Raw genomic sequence first — 16,718 nt, 5'->3', positions numbered from 1 at the left:
CCTGCAAGTATAATTCAGTAATCCGTGTTTTCAATTCATGAACAGTAACACGTACAAAATACCGGCTCCATGCAGATTGAGACACTCCAAAGAATTCCATCTTCTGAGCATAGGTATGTACATATACAAATACATTCTTGCCATTGAATAACTTCACCTCACGCTCAACTGCAAAGCATTCATCACAACACTTTCTGTTTGAGCTGAAGCTTGCATCACCTGTTGTTGTTGTTGTACCTGCATAAGCATATTCATATTTTGCACCAACTGTTGCAAAACATCACTGGAGAATGTATTCGAAGATTGTCCCATCTTGCATTTCCTTCTTCTGACGACCTTTCACCTCGAGTTCACCAATGTTGGAGGGGTTTTTGTCGAAAGGTTGAATCCACCGAGGATCTGAAGTAAAAGGAAGTAGAGATAGAAGATGGAAGAGAAGATAGAGAATACCCAAGTGGTAAACACTACAAAAACAAATCACAATGAATTGAATCAATATGTATTGAAAGAACTTAGAATCTTCGCACTACTCAGAAGCAATCTTCAGGCATTAGATCTCCTGGAGCTTCTTCGTAGAAGAAAACGTACATAAAAAATACAGCTCCTTCTCTGCTGCTCGGAACCCAAATCTGATGGCTCCGTTGGCTCCGAAAGGGGGGTAAAACAGCAGGACGCCTGATCACGGATCTCCCAGATCACTCCTTCTTCTTTCTATTCAATCTGCAATTTTCAGTCTGTTTACAGCGATCGTGACGCACACGATTTCGTCCCTTTATCCTTGTGAAAATCCCCTAATTGGCTAAAAAAGTAACTAGCTTTTTGCATGCCATCCTAATCTAGAAGCTTTTTCTAACTTTTTCGGATTTTTACAATAAATAATATCAAAAATAGACTAAAATTATCCAAAAATCTAGTATTTTTGGATAATCCATGCAACTCACACTAGTACTAATGGCTCAGATCACATTGACTCTCTAGATCATTAAAGAAGTCGGATGATGATGCATTCCATACTTTTTCACACTGTGTCTTCATAACATCACGACAACGAATGGCAATAGCTACCTCTCACATAACGTCTACTCATAATCCTCTAACCAATCACACACCTATCCTTCCTATCCAAGAAATAATAAATGCAAATCAACATCAAGTTGTAGCAAGCATCAACTTACATCTTCGCTTTAGTCTTACTCCAAGGCTTGTTGCATGCTCCACAATCTACTTGTGGCTCCTCAAATCATCCACATACTTGCCACTAACTTCACATGCAATGTAGAGAGGAGCATATGGAGAAGAAGAGGAGAATATAGGCAAGAAGAGCTTCAAAACACATTCCTCTCTCACTGAATTTCACACACCCCCTCTACTTCATTTCTTACCAAGAAGGGATGCATAAAAAGAAAGGAGACTAGATGGAACTTCACCTCTCAAGTCGCACTCTAGCTCTCACTCACACTCTCCTTCACCCTCTCACAAGGATGCAAAAGAGAATTAAGAAACTAGGAGAGTCAAGTCTGCGCACATATGAATAGCTTGCTTTATTCTTTTTAATCACTTAGATAAAACTTTCAAGCTTTCCACCCTCTTGAATATCTTGCCCACTTATGGCCTCATGACTAGTCGTTCCCTAATTGCATGCTTTATCTTAGGTTTATGAGCCTTCATAAGATGCAAATTTACATAGAACACTTTGATTTAACCTTGTGAATCCATGGAAATTAATACAATTGGGATCACAATAAGCCCAACTCTCATTTTAATAGAATTTAAAACAAATATCCTTTGAAAAATACAAGTATCCCAATAAATAATCTCAATGAGAGTTGCAATTTATTTACTGGGATACATCCTTCACAATAACTTTTAGCGCTTGCAAATTATCTTCCTTTGGTTTATCTTTCAAAAAAATGCAATTAACACAAAAGCTCATGGTATTATTGTGATTAACGTGGGAATTATAGTAGGAATTTATCTAAAAATTCTTGTGAAGTGACTCTCTCCCATCTCCTCTACAAAGGTGATTTATGTATACTTTATGCTTTTTTTGTATTAATATTACAAATTCTTGCATTTTAATAAGAAATTTACTTTAAAAATCTAAAAAATGAAGTAGACAAGTGCAAGAGAATGCATGCCACTTGGTGGAAAGGCAAGGATCATAATCTAACGTCAAGAGCATCCCTAAGTCGTCAGAATATTACGAACATGTCAAAGCCTCAAATCTTATACATGCCTACATTTATAAAGGAATGAGCTGAATACAATGCAATTCTCATCATGAAGGTGCCGAGTATTTGCATTAGAAATTCTCTTACAATATATCTTTAGCAACCTTCCAAATTCTCTGTCAATTTCAAAATGCCTTATATGTGTATACATTGTGAAGCCGTCCACCTATTTTTCTCTTGTCCAAAATCTAAATAATGTGGAAATGTTACTATGTTTAAGTATTGGTGCAATCAATCCCTCTCTCTCTCTCTCTCTCTCTCTCTCTCTCAAAAGACCCCCTAAGAAGAGGGTCTCTTTGTTGGGTTTGCTTTACTTGGCTGTAATGTGGTTTTTAATCTAGCTCTATAACTTGGTTTGGTGATCTTTCATCTAGGCAAGTACTCAAATTTGCACTTACATTTTAGAAGTACATGTTCATGATTCCTAATGGCAACAAGGATGGTGCAAACAAGTAGCCCATGTTATTCATGGCAAAGTTGATGAATTCAACTCCTTTCTCACAAGCTTTGACTAAGCCATTTACACTTCCTCAAAAGCCAATGATTCTGGCTCTTTTCTAAGAAGCCTCACTAAGCCATTGACATTTCCTCAACCTCTTTTGGCTTCTACTAATATGTTGTATAAGGTGTAAAACACTTTACTTCTCTCAACATTATGATGGTTGCATCTCTGCAATTTTTAGTAAAGTTAGCCACTATTGCATTTGCAAGGATCCAAGCTTTATGTACTCCATGTTTATATTGCTCACTGGACGAGATTTAATTTGGAGAATGTTAAACCAACAAAGATCAAGTATGTAGCTACAAAGCACGATGTGCTTGTGAGAATAATTTCTTCATTGGCTCACATTAAAAACTTCATACATAAACATCAGATGACCATACAATCTTTACCAATTGTCAGCTTAGTCATTACATGATATCCTGTCTCTATATCTAGCAAGCAGTCCATACTGATCCCCAATTTCAACTTTGCTACATTGCATGGTAAGGTAATCGATAACTTTCTATTCAAGTGTCTGAAAGAGCCTCGACCTTGAAACAACTCATAAGTTATGGATCCTTTAACTGCATAATTGTCAAGGAACCTATTTCACACCCTGTTTACTAACCCTCTTTGCGCCATCATCTTGTATGTGTAAGCTTTATATGTCCATTCAAGCATTGAATTTTGTCCACACATTACATACACTCCGCATGCCTTGCTCACTTGATCTGCAGCCCAAGCTACTTAAATGGCTCGTTTCCCTGGCATTTGTGAATTATCTACAAACCCAAAAACTACCATTGTGTTTTTGCCATCCCCAAGGCCTTGTAAAACTAAAGGCCATGTGGGCATGACAATGAGTCATTGCAACATAAACTTTTTAGTTGCGTTCAGCTGGTCTTTGGCTCTACACCTGCTCGCTTTGCATCTTTGCATCTCAGTTCACTCTGCATCTATAAACTTTGCAATGAAGTGTCTCTTTACTTTTCAACAGTTCCTCCTGATTCAAAAGCCAAATCCATGCTAAGCCGGAGTCCAAGATAGTTCGAGTTTGCCTGTATTGAGCAGGCCCTGTCAAGACAGTAGTACCTAGCAACAGTAATAACTCAACTCAGAGTTGATTTCCTAACCATATATTTTCCTATTGTGATCTTAAAGTCCGCAGAATCCAGCAAACTTAACAGACTTCCAGTGAGCTTTCAACCTATCTTCAAACAAATATAATGTACCATATATGGTTTTTCATCTTTCAGCCATTTTCAATCACAACCAAAGCCCTTCAATAACTACAATAAAAATAACAGTAAACTGTTTCAGGTTGCTAAGGTCTAGCAGGTTTCTTCTCTAGACAATTAACCAACACCCACCATCAAAGTCACTCTACTACAAACGAGGCTAAATAAATCCTATGTGACCTTTTCCCCATTTCTATCTCTGCAATGGAAAAGGTTATTAGATCAGAGTCTTCAAAAAACATGAGGCATTTTTCAGTATTCCATACTGTCACTTGAATAACCTTTATGGTCTTCTTCTAAGCCACAACATTCCACAACTTGAAACCCTCTATGGTGGTTGGTCTCCACAAAACTCAGAAGAAAATCTCCACAACTTCGGCTGTCTATGGTGGTTGGTCTCCACAAATTGGGCAGTCTATATGGTGAACTTGACAAATATAGTCTTAGAATTAATGCTAGACCTACATTGACTGACAGCTAAGAGCATATTGATACTTCGAACCAGAGGACAAGCTAGAAGACGAAAGTAAGTGCAAGCAATAAAAATAAATGACTCCCTGCATATTTCATGTTAACAACCATATTTGATTGAAGGGATGAGACTTGAGTGGCCTGGTAACATGCCCTGGATCGTCTATTATTAAAACAATATGTTTTCTCTAGTTTGCAAGGGGCTCAAATTTTTGTGATAAAGGTTGTGTATAATTCCATGTCTAATCAGTCACAACTATGGAACCTCAATTTCAAAATGTCCACTCAATCCAACCATCAAGAAAATGAACCCTTAGGAAGTTGGGACAATTATCAGTCAGAACTAACTGAAGTTCTGTATTTGAGCAACACTACGTCCAGTTTTTAAGTTTCCATAGGTGCTGCACCATCAGCTTGATCTGCTCCCCCTGCACCTGCTTCTGCATCCTCTGCTTCCTCTTCCTCTGGAACCTGTTCTTTTTTCTCTTCTAAACCCTCAATATAGTGTTGCAGTGTCTGGAGATCAAGGATATGGAACGGCTCACCAATTCCTAGCACAGAAACGCTACAGTTTGAAGTGCTCAATTCCTCGTCTTGCAAAGACTCCTTCACTGCAAATAGAGCGTGGCGTATCAGTTCATCCTTGGAGCAATCCATAAATGTATCAAATTTTCTTTCGAGGTAGGTTTTGGCTGCTTGAGAACGAGAACCAATGGCAAATGCCTGATATTCAAAGTAGTTTCCCGAAGGACAATTCTGGTAGAGATGGGGACCAGTCTCATCAAGGCCACCCACAAGCAGACCTACTCCATATGGGCGTTTCCATGACCTTTGGGTACAGACCTGCAAACAACAGAACTGAGATGCTAAGAAAGCAGGAGCAACTTCGTAAAATAACACCAAAGATAATTCGGTTTGACACTTCAACACAGATACCATTGCCCATTGCTAACGAGAGAGAATGAAACCCAATTGCTGCCAGTAACTTATCAGAGGAGAGAGAAATGTAGGAAGAAACCAAGTTGCTATCAATAACCTATGAGAGAAAGCGAAACGGACAAAAGCCCCAAACACACAGATATAGATTCTGAATATCCAATGTATGCCTTCTTTGACCTAGGCTGCTAAATACATCCTACAGCAGCTGAGCTCACTCAGGAATCAATGGTGAATTCAATCAGAGCAGGAAGCAGATGCAACTTGTCTGTTGGAAATGGAACAATTGAGATACACTGAGCTTATAGGTTGCAAGGGCAATCTTACTTCCTGCCCCTGAACAAGTTGTGCTGTGGAACTGATGTCACCGGTAGGTGTTTTGCATTATTTAAATTCCATTTTCTTACAGACAAAATTTAGCTCCTATATTGCAATATTTGCTTAGCAGAAGCAGGGCCCATTTGAATGCAAAGCCAAAGAGGAAAGATAAATGTGCCAGGTTGGTGGCCAAACCTTTAACTTGAGGAGTACTTGTGGACCTAAAAAATGAATCGGTCATTGTTTTTAAAAAAATTAGTATACCTGTAGTCTCCAAAAGTCCAACAATACAGCTTGATTGTAGAATTCCTTGATTAGACCTATGAACGGTGCAGAGTTCACAACAATTTCCTTCATGTGTGGCTTTTAAAACACATTGTGACACACTAATGCCATATTCCCACATTCACAACCCTTATGCCAACATGTCAATCAGCTTGCAAAACCCCAACAAAACAGCCAACAATACTAAATCTCAAAACATAGGAAGATCAAATTTATGAGTATGTGATTTTCAATATTACAACTAGTAAAGCAGTCCTGAAGTGACGCTGCCCCTTGCCCATGTGCTGCTGTTGCTTGCCAGCCTTCAGCCGCCTGCCATACCACCCTCATCCCTGCCCTCTGCACCCATGCACTGACCTGAGTCCTCATGCTGTCCCCTTCCCCTGCCACCTGCCTCCCCATAAACGTCACCTGCCAGTTACCCCACTGTTGCCAGTTCTCCTCCCGTGGTGTCAGCTTCCTGCCACTGCCTTGCTGCTGCCCCAGCCACCTGCAACATCTGCTTTGTCTCCGCACCTCTCCAGGCACCACTGGTCAGAAAACTACCTGGTCTGGCTACCTTCTACCCGCCACCAGCAGCTGCTCCAGTCTCCACCTTTACCCATTTGCAACATCCCCCTCCCCTTTATCTTCTCTCCCCCAGCTATGTAGCAGGTCACCATGAGCTGCTCCCTTTCTATGCAGCAGCATTCTCTTCGGAAGAACAGCAGCACACTAGGCTGGTGTTCAGATAGAACAAGCCATGGAAACCTTTGGTCTAATGCCAGAGCACTCCATGGGCAACCCCCTAGTCAAACACCTTGCATGTGGGTCACTCCCCCTCTAGAGCACTACTTCAAGATTGGCTTCATTCAACCTTTCACATGGGCACCTTGTGGGTGCAGTGCTGATTGTTAGAATTTGCCAATTCTAGGCAATGTCCAATGTTATTTGTGTGGTGTGAATACTTATTAAAGTGTCAAAGTGTGGTATGTCTAGGACTTTAAAAGTGGTCGCACTAGGCTCTAGAGTTAAGTTAATCTAACTCTAGTTAGGGTGTGGGAGTTTGGTTAAGTCGACCTTAGACTTTAGTTGTACTTTGTACTTTCATTGTATCGTGCAATCTTGAGCTAATACACTCTCTTCAGCTCACACTATCCACTATTTATTGTCTCTCATTTCTCTCCGCCATATCCAACTAAATCTCACATTTGGTATTAGAGCCACACACACGGGTTCCATTGCATCACCATCAACTAGTACCACCCACTCATGGTTCGTGTTGCTGCCAGCTCGGCTCACGCAAGAAAAGGAGGAGCTACTGAAGTTCGAAAATCTGCTGCAAGCCCTCCAGTTCAACCCATGCCTTGCCACCCTATCAGCTACTCCAGCTCACACGTCTACCACAGCCGTCCGTCAGCTCTGCAGCTGATTGCACCACCTCAGCCTGTTCCTGCACCCTGCCCGAACCCAATTCGCTTGCACTGCTGCTGCTACAGCGCCACCCTCACCAGTAGCAGCACTGCCTCTACTGCCTTTGTCTACTGCGCCACTAGCTGTACCACCAACTACCTCCCGCTGCTCCTCTGTGCCACCAGTAGTGCCCTGCTGCTCTAGCTCCAGCCTGTGACAGCCCAGCGCTACTTCTGCAGCACCGCCCAGTCCGCCCCTTGCTCTACACCGCCCAGCTTCCCTCTGCCACCATTACCTCTGCGCACCACTAGCTATCAGTCCACCACCACAGGACTGCCCACCACACAGCTCTCAGACCAGCTGAAACAATTCCTGAGGAGGTTAAAACACTGGAAAATTTGGGCCTTTGCCCAATTTGAAGACTTATACGTGCATCTCCAACAAAATCGCCAACATCGAGCAATTTCTCTGATATTTTAACAAGAAAGTTGGGGCTTTTGCAATTTTTGGGTCTGACATATATCCCAGAAGCAGTGCAGTTGCTGGTTGCTGTCAACACACATCCCAAAGCAACATTTCATCAAGTCCTAAGGCTTTTAAGTATAAAATCTATTCAATTTCTCAAATTTTCTTCAAGGAAATTTGAGGCTTGTGTATTTCACACTTCCCAAAGCAGCAAACAGGTGCACTTGCAGTTTGATACACATTTGGCAAAAAAATTGGTGAAATTTTGGAGATTGATAGCATTAAATTGCTGAGATTGACTTTCTAGGCATGCATTTCGAGGTACAGCTGTGTATTGCTGTTCTAAGCAATTTGGTGCACTTTTCAAGGCATTTACAGGCAGATTTTGCTTTGAGACAGATTTGGATAGTTTTGTGATTGCATAATCTATCCCATGTTGGAATTTCGGTACTAGTGTGAGTACATTGGGCACTTCAGCTTGGAAGTGTTTGGTTGCAATTTGTGTACTTTATTACAGCAATGGCTCAACAAGGCCACAATGATCATAGCAACGTTTTGGGTGTCCTCACTCATGAGGACAAATTCGATGGCACCAATTACTCCTTGTGAATTTTCATGGTGTGCAATCTACTTGTTGCCTAGGGTCTTTTGGATTTTGTGATCAACAATTCACCTAGGCCAAAAGGGTTTGCACCTCAAACACCTCAAAAAGGGGCTCGAGGACAGCAAGCTGCCACTGCTGCTGCCCACATTTATCCTACAGAAGAACAAAGAAAATGAGACTCACAAGATACACAGGCCTTATCTTTGATTGCTCTCTTAGTTGAGAGAGCAATAATACCTCATATTCGGTCTTGTAAGACCTTGAAGGTAGCTTGTGATATCCTTGAGCAGCACGAAATGAGGACAAAATCTCTTCAAAAGAGAACTGGCAAATGCACACATGGATGAGGGTGATGCTATAACAAATCACCTTACTTACAATCAAGATTTAAGAGAGCAACTATTAAATATTGATGAGGAGATGGTCAACGTCACCTTGAACTCTCTTTCAAAGTCTTACTTCATTGAATTTGTCTTTGAGAGTCACATTCGTGGAGTTAACCGGCCTCTTATTGCAAGAGGATCTAACTCAAAAGAATGTGGCAATGAGAACAAATGATGTAGCTATACTCTTTAGGTACAAAAGCAAGGGCAAAGACAAGCAATAGATGAAAATCAGCTCAAGTATGATGTGGACCAGCCATCTGGCAAGGCTGCCCAAGATTCCAACAAAGGGAAAAAGAAGGGGAAATGCCATTGCTGCAAAAAACCCAGCCATTACATAGACAACTACCAAAAGAGATTAGCAAAGGAGAAGGACTCCAACTTGGCTGTCCACAAAACATCAGCCACTCGGTCTTCGAATGGTGATGCTACAACCAACTTGGTTGAAGCGGACTATGCATTTTTGACTCGCAACTATGACACATCTATGGCTAATTCAATATTTAATGCTGCTGAAATGCAACAACATAGTATTTTGATATTGGGGCATCCAGGCACATCACTTCATGAAAGTGTTTATTTACATCTATGCAATCAATCCCTATGGAAAAGAGAGTTTCTTGTGTGAACAGCTCTAGCTATGATGTTTGTGCCATTTGTATAGTTGTAATCATTGCTACATATGGGTTAGATTTTCAACTTATGGATATATTGTTTGTGCCTAGGATCACTAAAAACCTTCCTTCAACTTCAGCCAACAATAAGCAAGGCTCTCAAGTCATCTTTGAAGATGACAAATGCATTGTCAAAGATAAAGAGCTTGACTATGCTCTTCAATTATTAGGGACTTTGTACAAATGCCCCTTTTTGATACATACTTTTAAGAAGAGATCTCATCATGCTCTGACAATTACTACACTTAGTTCAACTATACAAAATGCAAAGCTCTAGCATGCTCGCTATGGTCACATGAGCTTTGATAGTCCGATGACACTTTAGCATTGTCAAATGGTGGATGCTCAATTGGTACTCCACCTCCCCATCCATGCGAGGGGTGTATGCTTGGAAAAATGCATCACTTTGCTTTTAAGAAGAATGGCACAGTGCACGCTGTCCAAAAAATGCAGCTCATACACTCTATTGTGTATGGTCCTATGTAAACAAGAGCACTCAATGGTCATTCGTATTTTGTCGCATTTATAGATGACTATTCTCATTACACATGGATATAAGGTCTCAAAGCAAAGTCAAATGTCTTTATGCGCTTTAAACACTTGGCTGCAAAATTGAAAGTAGAAACAAGTTTGAAGGTGCAAACCCTACACACAAACTGAGAGGGGAAGTAAATGTCTCGTGCATTTGAGACATTCGTGCATTTGAGACATTCTTGTTTGAGCATGGCATTACACATCATGCCCCTGTGAGGATGACACCTCGATAAAATGGGGTGGTCGAAAGAAAGAATCGCACACACCAAAGGTATGCTGAAAAGCAAAGGGCTGTCACATAACTTTTCGCTTAAGGGCCTACAGTGTGCAAATCGTGTACTTAATAGGGCTCCAACAAAGGCACTTAAGATGATCACTCCTTTTGAGGCATGGCATGATACGAAACCGAAGGTTGATTACTTTCACGTGTTTGGATACATAGCATATGCTCACATGCCTAAAGAGCTTTGTGGGGAGCTAGATGATAAGGCACTTAAATGTATTTTTGTTGGATATAGTTCAAAGAGCAAATGCTATCATATAGCATTTGTATGATCCTCGCACTCAAAAGATTTTTGTCAACAAAGATGTCATTTTTGCTGAAAATGCAGCCTATGCTCAAGATCAATTTAAAATGCCAGCCACCTATGACACCGGTGATGTCTTTGAGGGTCTTTTGCTACTTGCATTAGGATCTCTACATTCATTGGGATCTGCGCCTGCTGTAAATGCAAAGACAAATGATTATAGCAAGTTGTTTAGCAAGTTGTTGCTCCTCCACTTGCTCCAAATCAGCCCTTGGTTGATCTTGTTTTGACTCCAACAATGAAACAAGCAGCTGAACAAGAAAGGGCTGCTGTAAATGCAGCAAAAACAATCCCTAGATGGCTGTTACAGACTCTCCAAAAGAGTAAAGTTGATGCTGATCTACCTCAATGCACTAGAGAGGCTGCTAGACAAGCTGCTCGTGATGCGCGGTGGTTCTATTGCAAGGACATGAAATTTTATTGCTTTTCTTAGCACTTGATTTTAAGTTAATCAAATAAGCAAATGTGACTTGCGCATGTGAGGTGCTAGTTAAGTACTTTACAATGTAGGACCTAGGACCCCAAGATATTAGTTGGTGCCAAAGGAAAAAGTTGTAATAAGTTATGCCTAGCAGATACTAGATAGTATTAGGTGTTAGAACTTGGCTTAGAACATTTAATTAGCCATTAGTGTTAGTGTGGGGGGGGGAGTGGGGGGGGGCGCTATTGCAAGGACATGAAATTTTATTGCTTTGCATAGCATTTGATTTAAAGTTAATCAAATATGCAAATGTGACTTGCACATGTGAGGTGCAGGTTAGGTATTTTACAATGTGGGACCTAGGACCCCAAGATATTAGTTGGTGCCAAAGGCAAAAGTTGTAATAAGTTATACATGATAGATACGAGCTTTGCTATAAACAGAACGCAACTAATATGATTGCCAATGATCCTAGCCAAATTACTGAAATTAATGTCTTATCCTACTCTGAAATCTCGACTAATTTCTATCTTTCTCTTAAAGAGTGTTGCCAAAATTATCTTTATATTGATAAGATCTAGAAACAAGTTTTTAAAAAATGTAATAGCTTAGGAAGCTTCGGCAGTCCAAATGCCCAAAAGCTAGCTACTAAGACAGAGATGGCAAAAAAGTACCTCATTCGTAATGGATTACTTAATAAACAAGGTAAAGTGTGTGTAGCTGATGATCAAGATATCCACAAGAAAATTTTACATAAGCGTTATGATACGCCAAGCACTAGACACCCTAACATACACCATGCTTTAGCCTTGGTTACTCCCTTTTATTGGCCACATATTAAGACTATGGTTGACTCTTATCTGCGTCAATACCTATAGTATCACCTTAATAAAGTTGAACAGCACAAACAAGCAATGATGTTGCATCCTTTACAAGTTTGCAATAGAAAGTGCAGTAGCATTTCTATGGATTTTGTACTAGGATTGCTCCATAATTATTGAGGTCTTGATGTAATCTGGGTTGCCATTGACCAATTGACAAAAATGGCTCGATTTATTTCTATAAAGACGATCATGAAAAACCACAAGTTGGCTTATCTCTTTGTCAAACATATTTATAGACTTTATCGTTTGCTCAACAAGATACTCACTGACCAAGATCCTAAGTTCACTAGCCATTTTTGGCAAATGATTTTTCAAAAACTAAAAACTTGATTGTCCATGTTGTCCCCGAAACATCTGAAACTAATGTATAGACCGAAAGAACAAATCAAACTATGGAGGATATGCTACATGTATATGTCCTCCTGTAGGCAACCTAATTGGGAGCATTATCTTCCTCAAATTGAGTTTGCTTATAACAATGCTAAGCACTCGACTACTAGTTATAGCCTGTTTATGCTTATATATGATTATGAGCCGAAACCACTAATTATTGTCACATCGACATGAAATTTTGAGATGTTTTAATCTTGTTGATAACATCTAATTAAGTTATTAATCAAATATGCAAGGTTGTTTAGCACATGTGATACACATGGCATTTATTTCATGGTAACAAGCCAAGGACCCCGAGGGTACAATGGGTGTCAAAGGTAAAAGTTGTGATAAGTTATGCCAGCTAGGCTTTAGGGGTCAATTGGTGTCAATTTTAACCCTAGGACAGTTGTTTGGCCAATAAGTATCAATGATGACAATAAGAATTAGTATTAATTAATTAATTAATGTCGGTCTAAGGGTCAACAGAGGTTGGGGATCACTCCAAGTTGCAAATGGCCAATTTAATTATGGATAGGCACATTTAGATTTAGGCAGGGTCAGAAGGGCTGAAATTAATTTTCAATATTATTTAATTTTGAAAAATAATTGAATGACTGGATAATACTAAAAAATGGGTTTAGAAGACTGCCACTTGGCAAAAATACCTATGCAAACTAAGAAAACGTTTTTGGAAGCTAGGTCTCACCCATTCACTTAGTTTACAACCTCCTGAATACATGAATTGAAATATCTATTCCTAGAGAGAGAGAGCACACTATTGGTCTATTTTTTTTAGACAATGGCAATTTGCTGCAAAAGACAACCATCTAGGGGCCTCAACAAGCAAGGGACAGCAAGGAGACACCTTCCAAGAGCTAACAACAACATTGTTGATTAGATGATACCATTTTGGAGATGCTTGGCATCAGAAATGCAAGCTGGAGCAAGTAGCAAGCAAATTTTAGGGTTTTCTTACAAAGAAAATCAGATTTCTGTCTCATCTTAGCTATCTCTCACCTTCTCTAGTCAAGTCTCAAAAAATCTTAGCATTTCTCAGCCATTCTCAATAGATCTCAGCTAGATTTGATAAACAATAGGAGGATTTCTACTATAAACCCTAAATTTTTGCAAAATTTAGGGCTTAGCAGCCACCTCGAGACCTGTGCCAACAAGATAAGGCATCGTACACTAAAATCGGTACCTGCAAGTAGTTACGTTGACAAGGATTTCAAATATTAAGCCATCCATTGTGAATTGGGGTAGCATTTAGCCAATTGGTGGTTCCATTTGTGCAAGTCCTAGGTAAAAATCAAAGGGCAATTGGCTCAATTTGCTTACTAATTGACAACAAGGGGCTTTTAGATTAGCCAAAGAGATTAGAAAATCTCAACTTGTAAGTTATCCATTGGCAATTGAAGCTAAAGAACCACCGAAAGGAGCACCAATTTTGGGGCCAACAAGGTATCTATTGTCCAAGATTGTTAAGGTACTGTGCGCACTTTAATTTATGCTCATTTAGTAGTTGTTGTAATTAAGTGCTTAATCAAGTTTTACCACCCTATCCGAGAAGAAAGGTTGGTTTCATGGTTCAATTGTCACGATACCACTGAATCCCTTAATTTGCTAGGCCCGAGGCACCTAATTGCAAGCGAAAGCTTTGTGCCAGTGCTGATCTTTGCCCTCAACTGAGAAATTACAACAATATGTCTTCATACAATGAGATGGAATCAAGCAATGATTATGCCTCTCAGTATGGACATTCACATGGGGAAGAAGGAAATGCAACGTCTAATCTTGGACAAGGCTCGAACCATGGACAGCAAGCTGAAAATGTTGTTGTTGGGCAAGACGTAGGGCCTTCAAGGCAGAATGAGGCTAATGACCAGCAAAGTGAAGAAGAATCTGATGACCAGTTCAAGAATGGAACGAGGACAACAGCAAATCTCTTTGCTGAATTGGCAAAGGATCCTTAATTCATCTGATTTTTGAATGCTCCGGAGAAGAAGTCATCTTCTACACCTGAATCTGATGACCAGTTCAAGAATGGAACGAGGACAACAGTAAATCTCTTTGCTGAATTGGCAAAGGATCCTTAATTCATCTGATTTTTGAATGCTCCGGAGAAGAAGTCATCTTCTACACCTTTGAGACAACAAGGTGCACCAAAGGTAATGTCAAAGCCTTCACTTGAAGCTCCCAAAGATGCTAATACGAGGCAAGGAATGCAAATACAACGCCATCATGGAAGTGCCCATCCAATGGATTTTGGACAGCCAGGCATGCATGCTATGATGGAGCACCCAAGTTACTTTGGTGATAGCACGATTTTTCGTGCTATGGTTGAACAAGGACCACATATGGGAATGTATAGCATAAATCCCTATGGTATCCAGCAACCAATGCATGGTGTGCAAAGCCCAATGTATTCGGATATGGCTAGAAATATGCAAAACCCTATCTATGGCAACATTGGCTTGATGCCTTAGGCATGTTTAGTAATGGATCTCCACCCCCAAATGTTTATGGTGCTCAAGGAATGAGTCCTGGTCATGCGAATGCTTCAATTGGTGCTAGTTTTGATGTAACTTCAGCAAATGCACCCTTTTTGTAGCAACCAATATATGACAACTTGACACCCAAACGAGCAACAAAAGACTATGATGAGGGTGGAAAGACACTGAAGTTTGAGTCCTACATAGATAAAGAGAAGCTCAATACTTGTTGTCCACATGTAGTATATAGCAAACTACTGTGAATACACAATGGACATGAAATTTGGAGATGCTCTAATCTTACCGATAACATTTGATTAAGTTATTAATCAAATGTGCAAGGTTGTTAGCACATGTGATGCACATGGCTATTATTTCATGGTAACACACCAAGGACCCCGAGGATGCAATGGGTGCCAAAGGCAAAAGTTGTAATAAGTTATGTCTAACAAGTACGAGGTGGTGTATCAAATTTGGGCCTAGACCAATTTATTGGCCATCAATGTTAGTGGTGGCATTAAAGACTAGGCATTAAATAATTAATTAATTAATGTCAATCTAAGGGCTAATAATTGCTCAAGCATACTTGAAAGACAAATTAGCCTAGCCAATTTAAATATTGGCTAGTGAAATAAATTTTTTGAGTATTGGAATAATTATTAAATCAATTTTTAAAATTTAAAAATAAATTAATAAGCTAAAATGCTGAAAAATAGGATTAGAAGGCTGCCACTTCGCAAAACTTATCCATGCAAGTGGAAAAAACGTTTTTAGGTGTTAATGGAAGTTTATTCCAACCATTGTAAAAGAAAAACGGACTATTAAAGAGCAAGGAGAGGTTGTTGATGTGATTTGCAGCCACCAAGGATCAGTCCTACAGCATGTAACAGTAGTTTGGAGCCCTCCGGAAGTAGGTGACAGCATCCCAAGGTCCTTCAGTGCAGATGACAGAATATAGGATAAGGCAACGGTCTTTCTAGTAGTCCTAACCTGCAAGTTACAACTTCCATGGCTGTTTGAGCAGGACAGCAGCAGTTTTTCAGCATTTCTCACAGTGAAACTCTGAAATTTCTCTCTCTAGAGATTCTCTCTCATCCCACAGCCATCTCAAGTTCTCTTAACATTTTCTAGCAGTTTGAGCCCTCAGAGGAAGAGATTTCAATCAATCTTTATTGTAAAATCTAATTTACATCAAAAATTAGGGTTTTGACAATGGCCTCAAGATACATGCTCAAAATTGAGGATCTAGGGCTTGAATTCCAACAGTTGAAATTGAGAAATTTTCGACCAATTTAAGAGACCAACCAGTCAATATCAGATTTAGGGCTGAATTTGTCTTTCAAACAGCAAGGTGAAGACCAATCCCCAAGCAAACCAAAGGGCAAATTGGTTTGGAGGCTTGCTGGTCACTTTTAACAAGAGTCACTTGGATTGGTGGAAGAGATCAAAGGATCTCAATTGAACTCCTTCCATTTGTGATATAAGATAAAGAAACACTCCAAGGGGCGCCAGTTTTAGGGCCAATAGGATGTCCAATGTCCAAGATTGAAGTGGTAATATTTGCATTTTCAGTTTATGTGAATTGTATGCTTATTGTTATCAATATTAAATCATGTTATCACCACCCTTTCGAAGAAGGAAGGTTGGTTTCTCATGGTGTTATCGTATACATGTAGTGATTGATTCTCGTGCAAAAGAGATCACTATTCAATATAAGAAAAGGACACTCACACTTGATGTTAAGTTAAAAGGGGAATCTATCCTTGTATTTGCAACTCTCATTTCTAAAGTAATGAAAAATCATCTTTCAGCGTACTTGGTTTTTACTAAGGATAAAGATGATAGTGAGAATGTTGGAAACATCTCTAAGTTAGAGAAGGAGTACATATCATTTCTGAAAATATACATTAATTGCTTTCCTCGATCACTTCCAAGGCAACTACC

At 39.8% G+C, this 16,718-nt stretch overlaps 1 protein-coding gene across 1 annotated transcript in view; it reads right to left on the bottom strand.

The window, feature by feature from the left end:
- Positions 1-4,495: 4,495 nt before the first annotated feature.
- LOC148016992 (proteasome subunit alpha type-1-B-like) overlaps positions 4,496-16,718 on the bottom strand; it is a 29,122-nt gene continuing 16,899 nt past the window's right edge. The window contains exon 2 of the mRNA XM_087662539.1: positions 4,496-5,267. Coding sequence (XP_087518665.1) covers positions 4,809-5,267 — 459 coding nt within the window. The 3' untranslated portion in view covers positions 4,496-4,808. The remainder of the gene's footprint in view (positions 5,268-16,718) is intronic.

This window comes from Lygodium microphyllum, chromosome 22 (assembly GCF_053477565.2).
Source record: "Lygodium microphyllum isolate KBCC chromosome 22, Lygodium_microphyllum_v1.1.10, whole genome shotgun sequence".
Taxonomy (NCBI): Eukaryota; Viridiplantae; Streptophyta; class Polypodiopsida; order Schizaeales; family Lygodiaceae; genus Lygodium; species Lygodium microphyllum.
The sequence above is the reverse complement of the archived record's forward strand: the minus strand, read 5'-3'. Positions and strand labels throughout refer to the sequence as shown.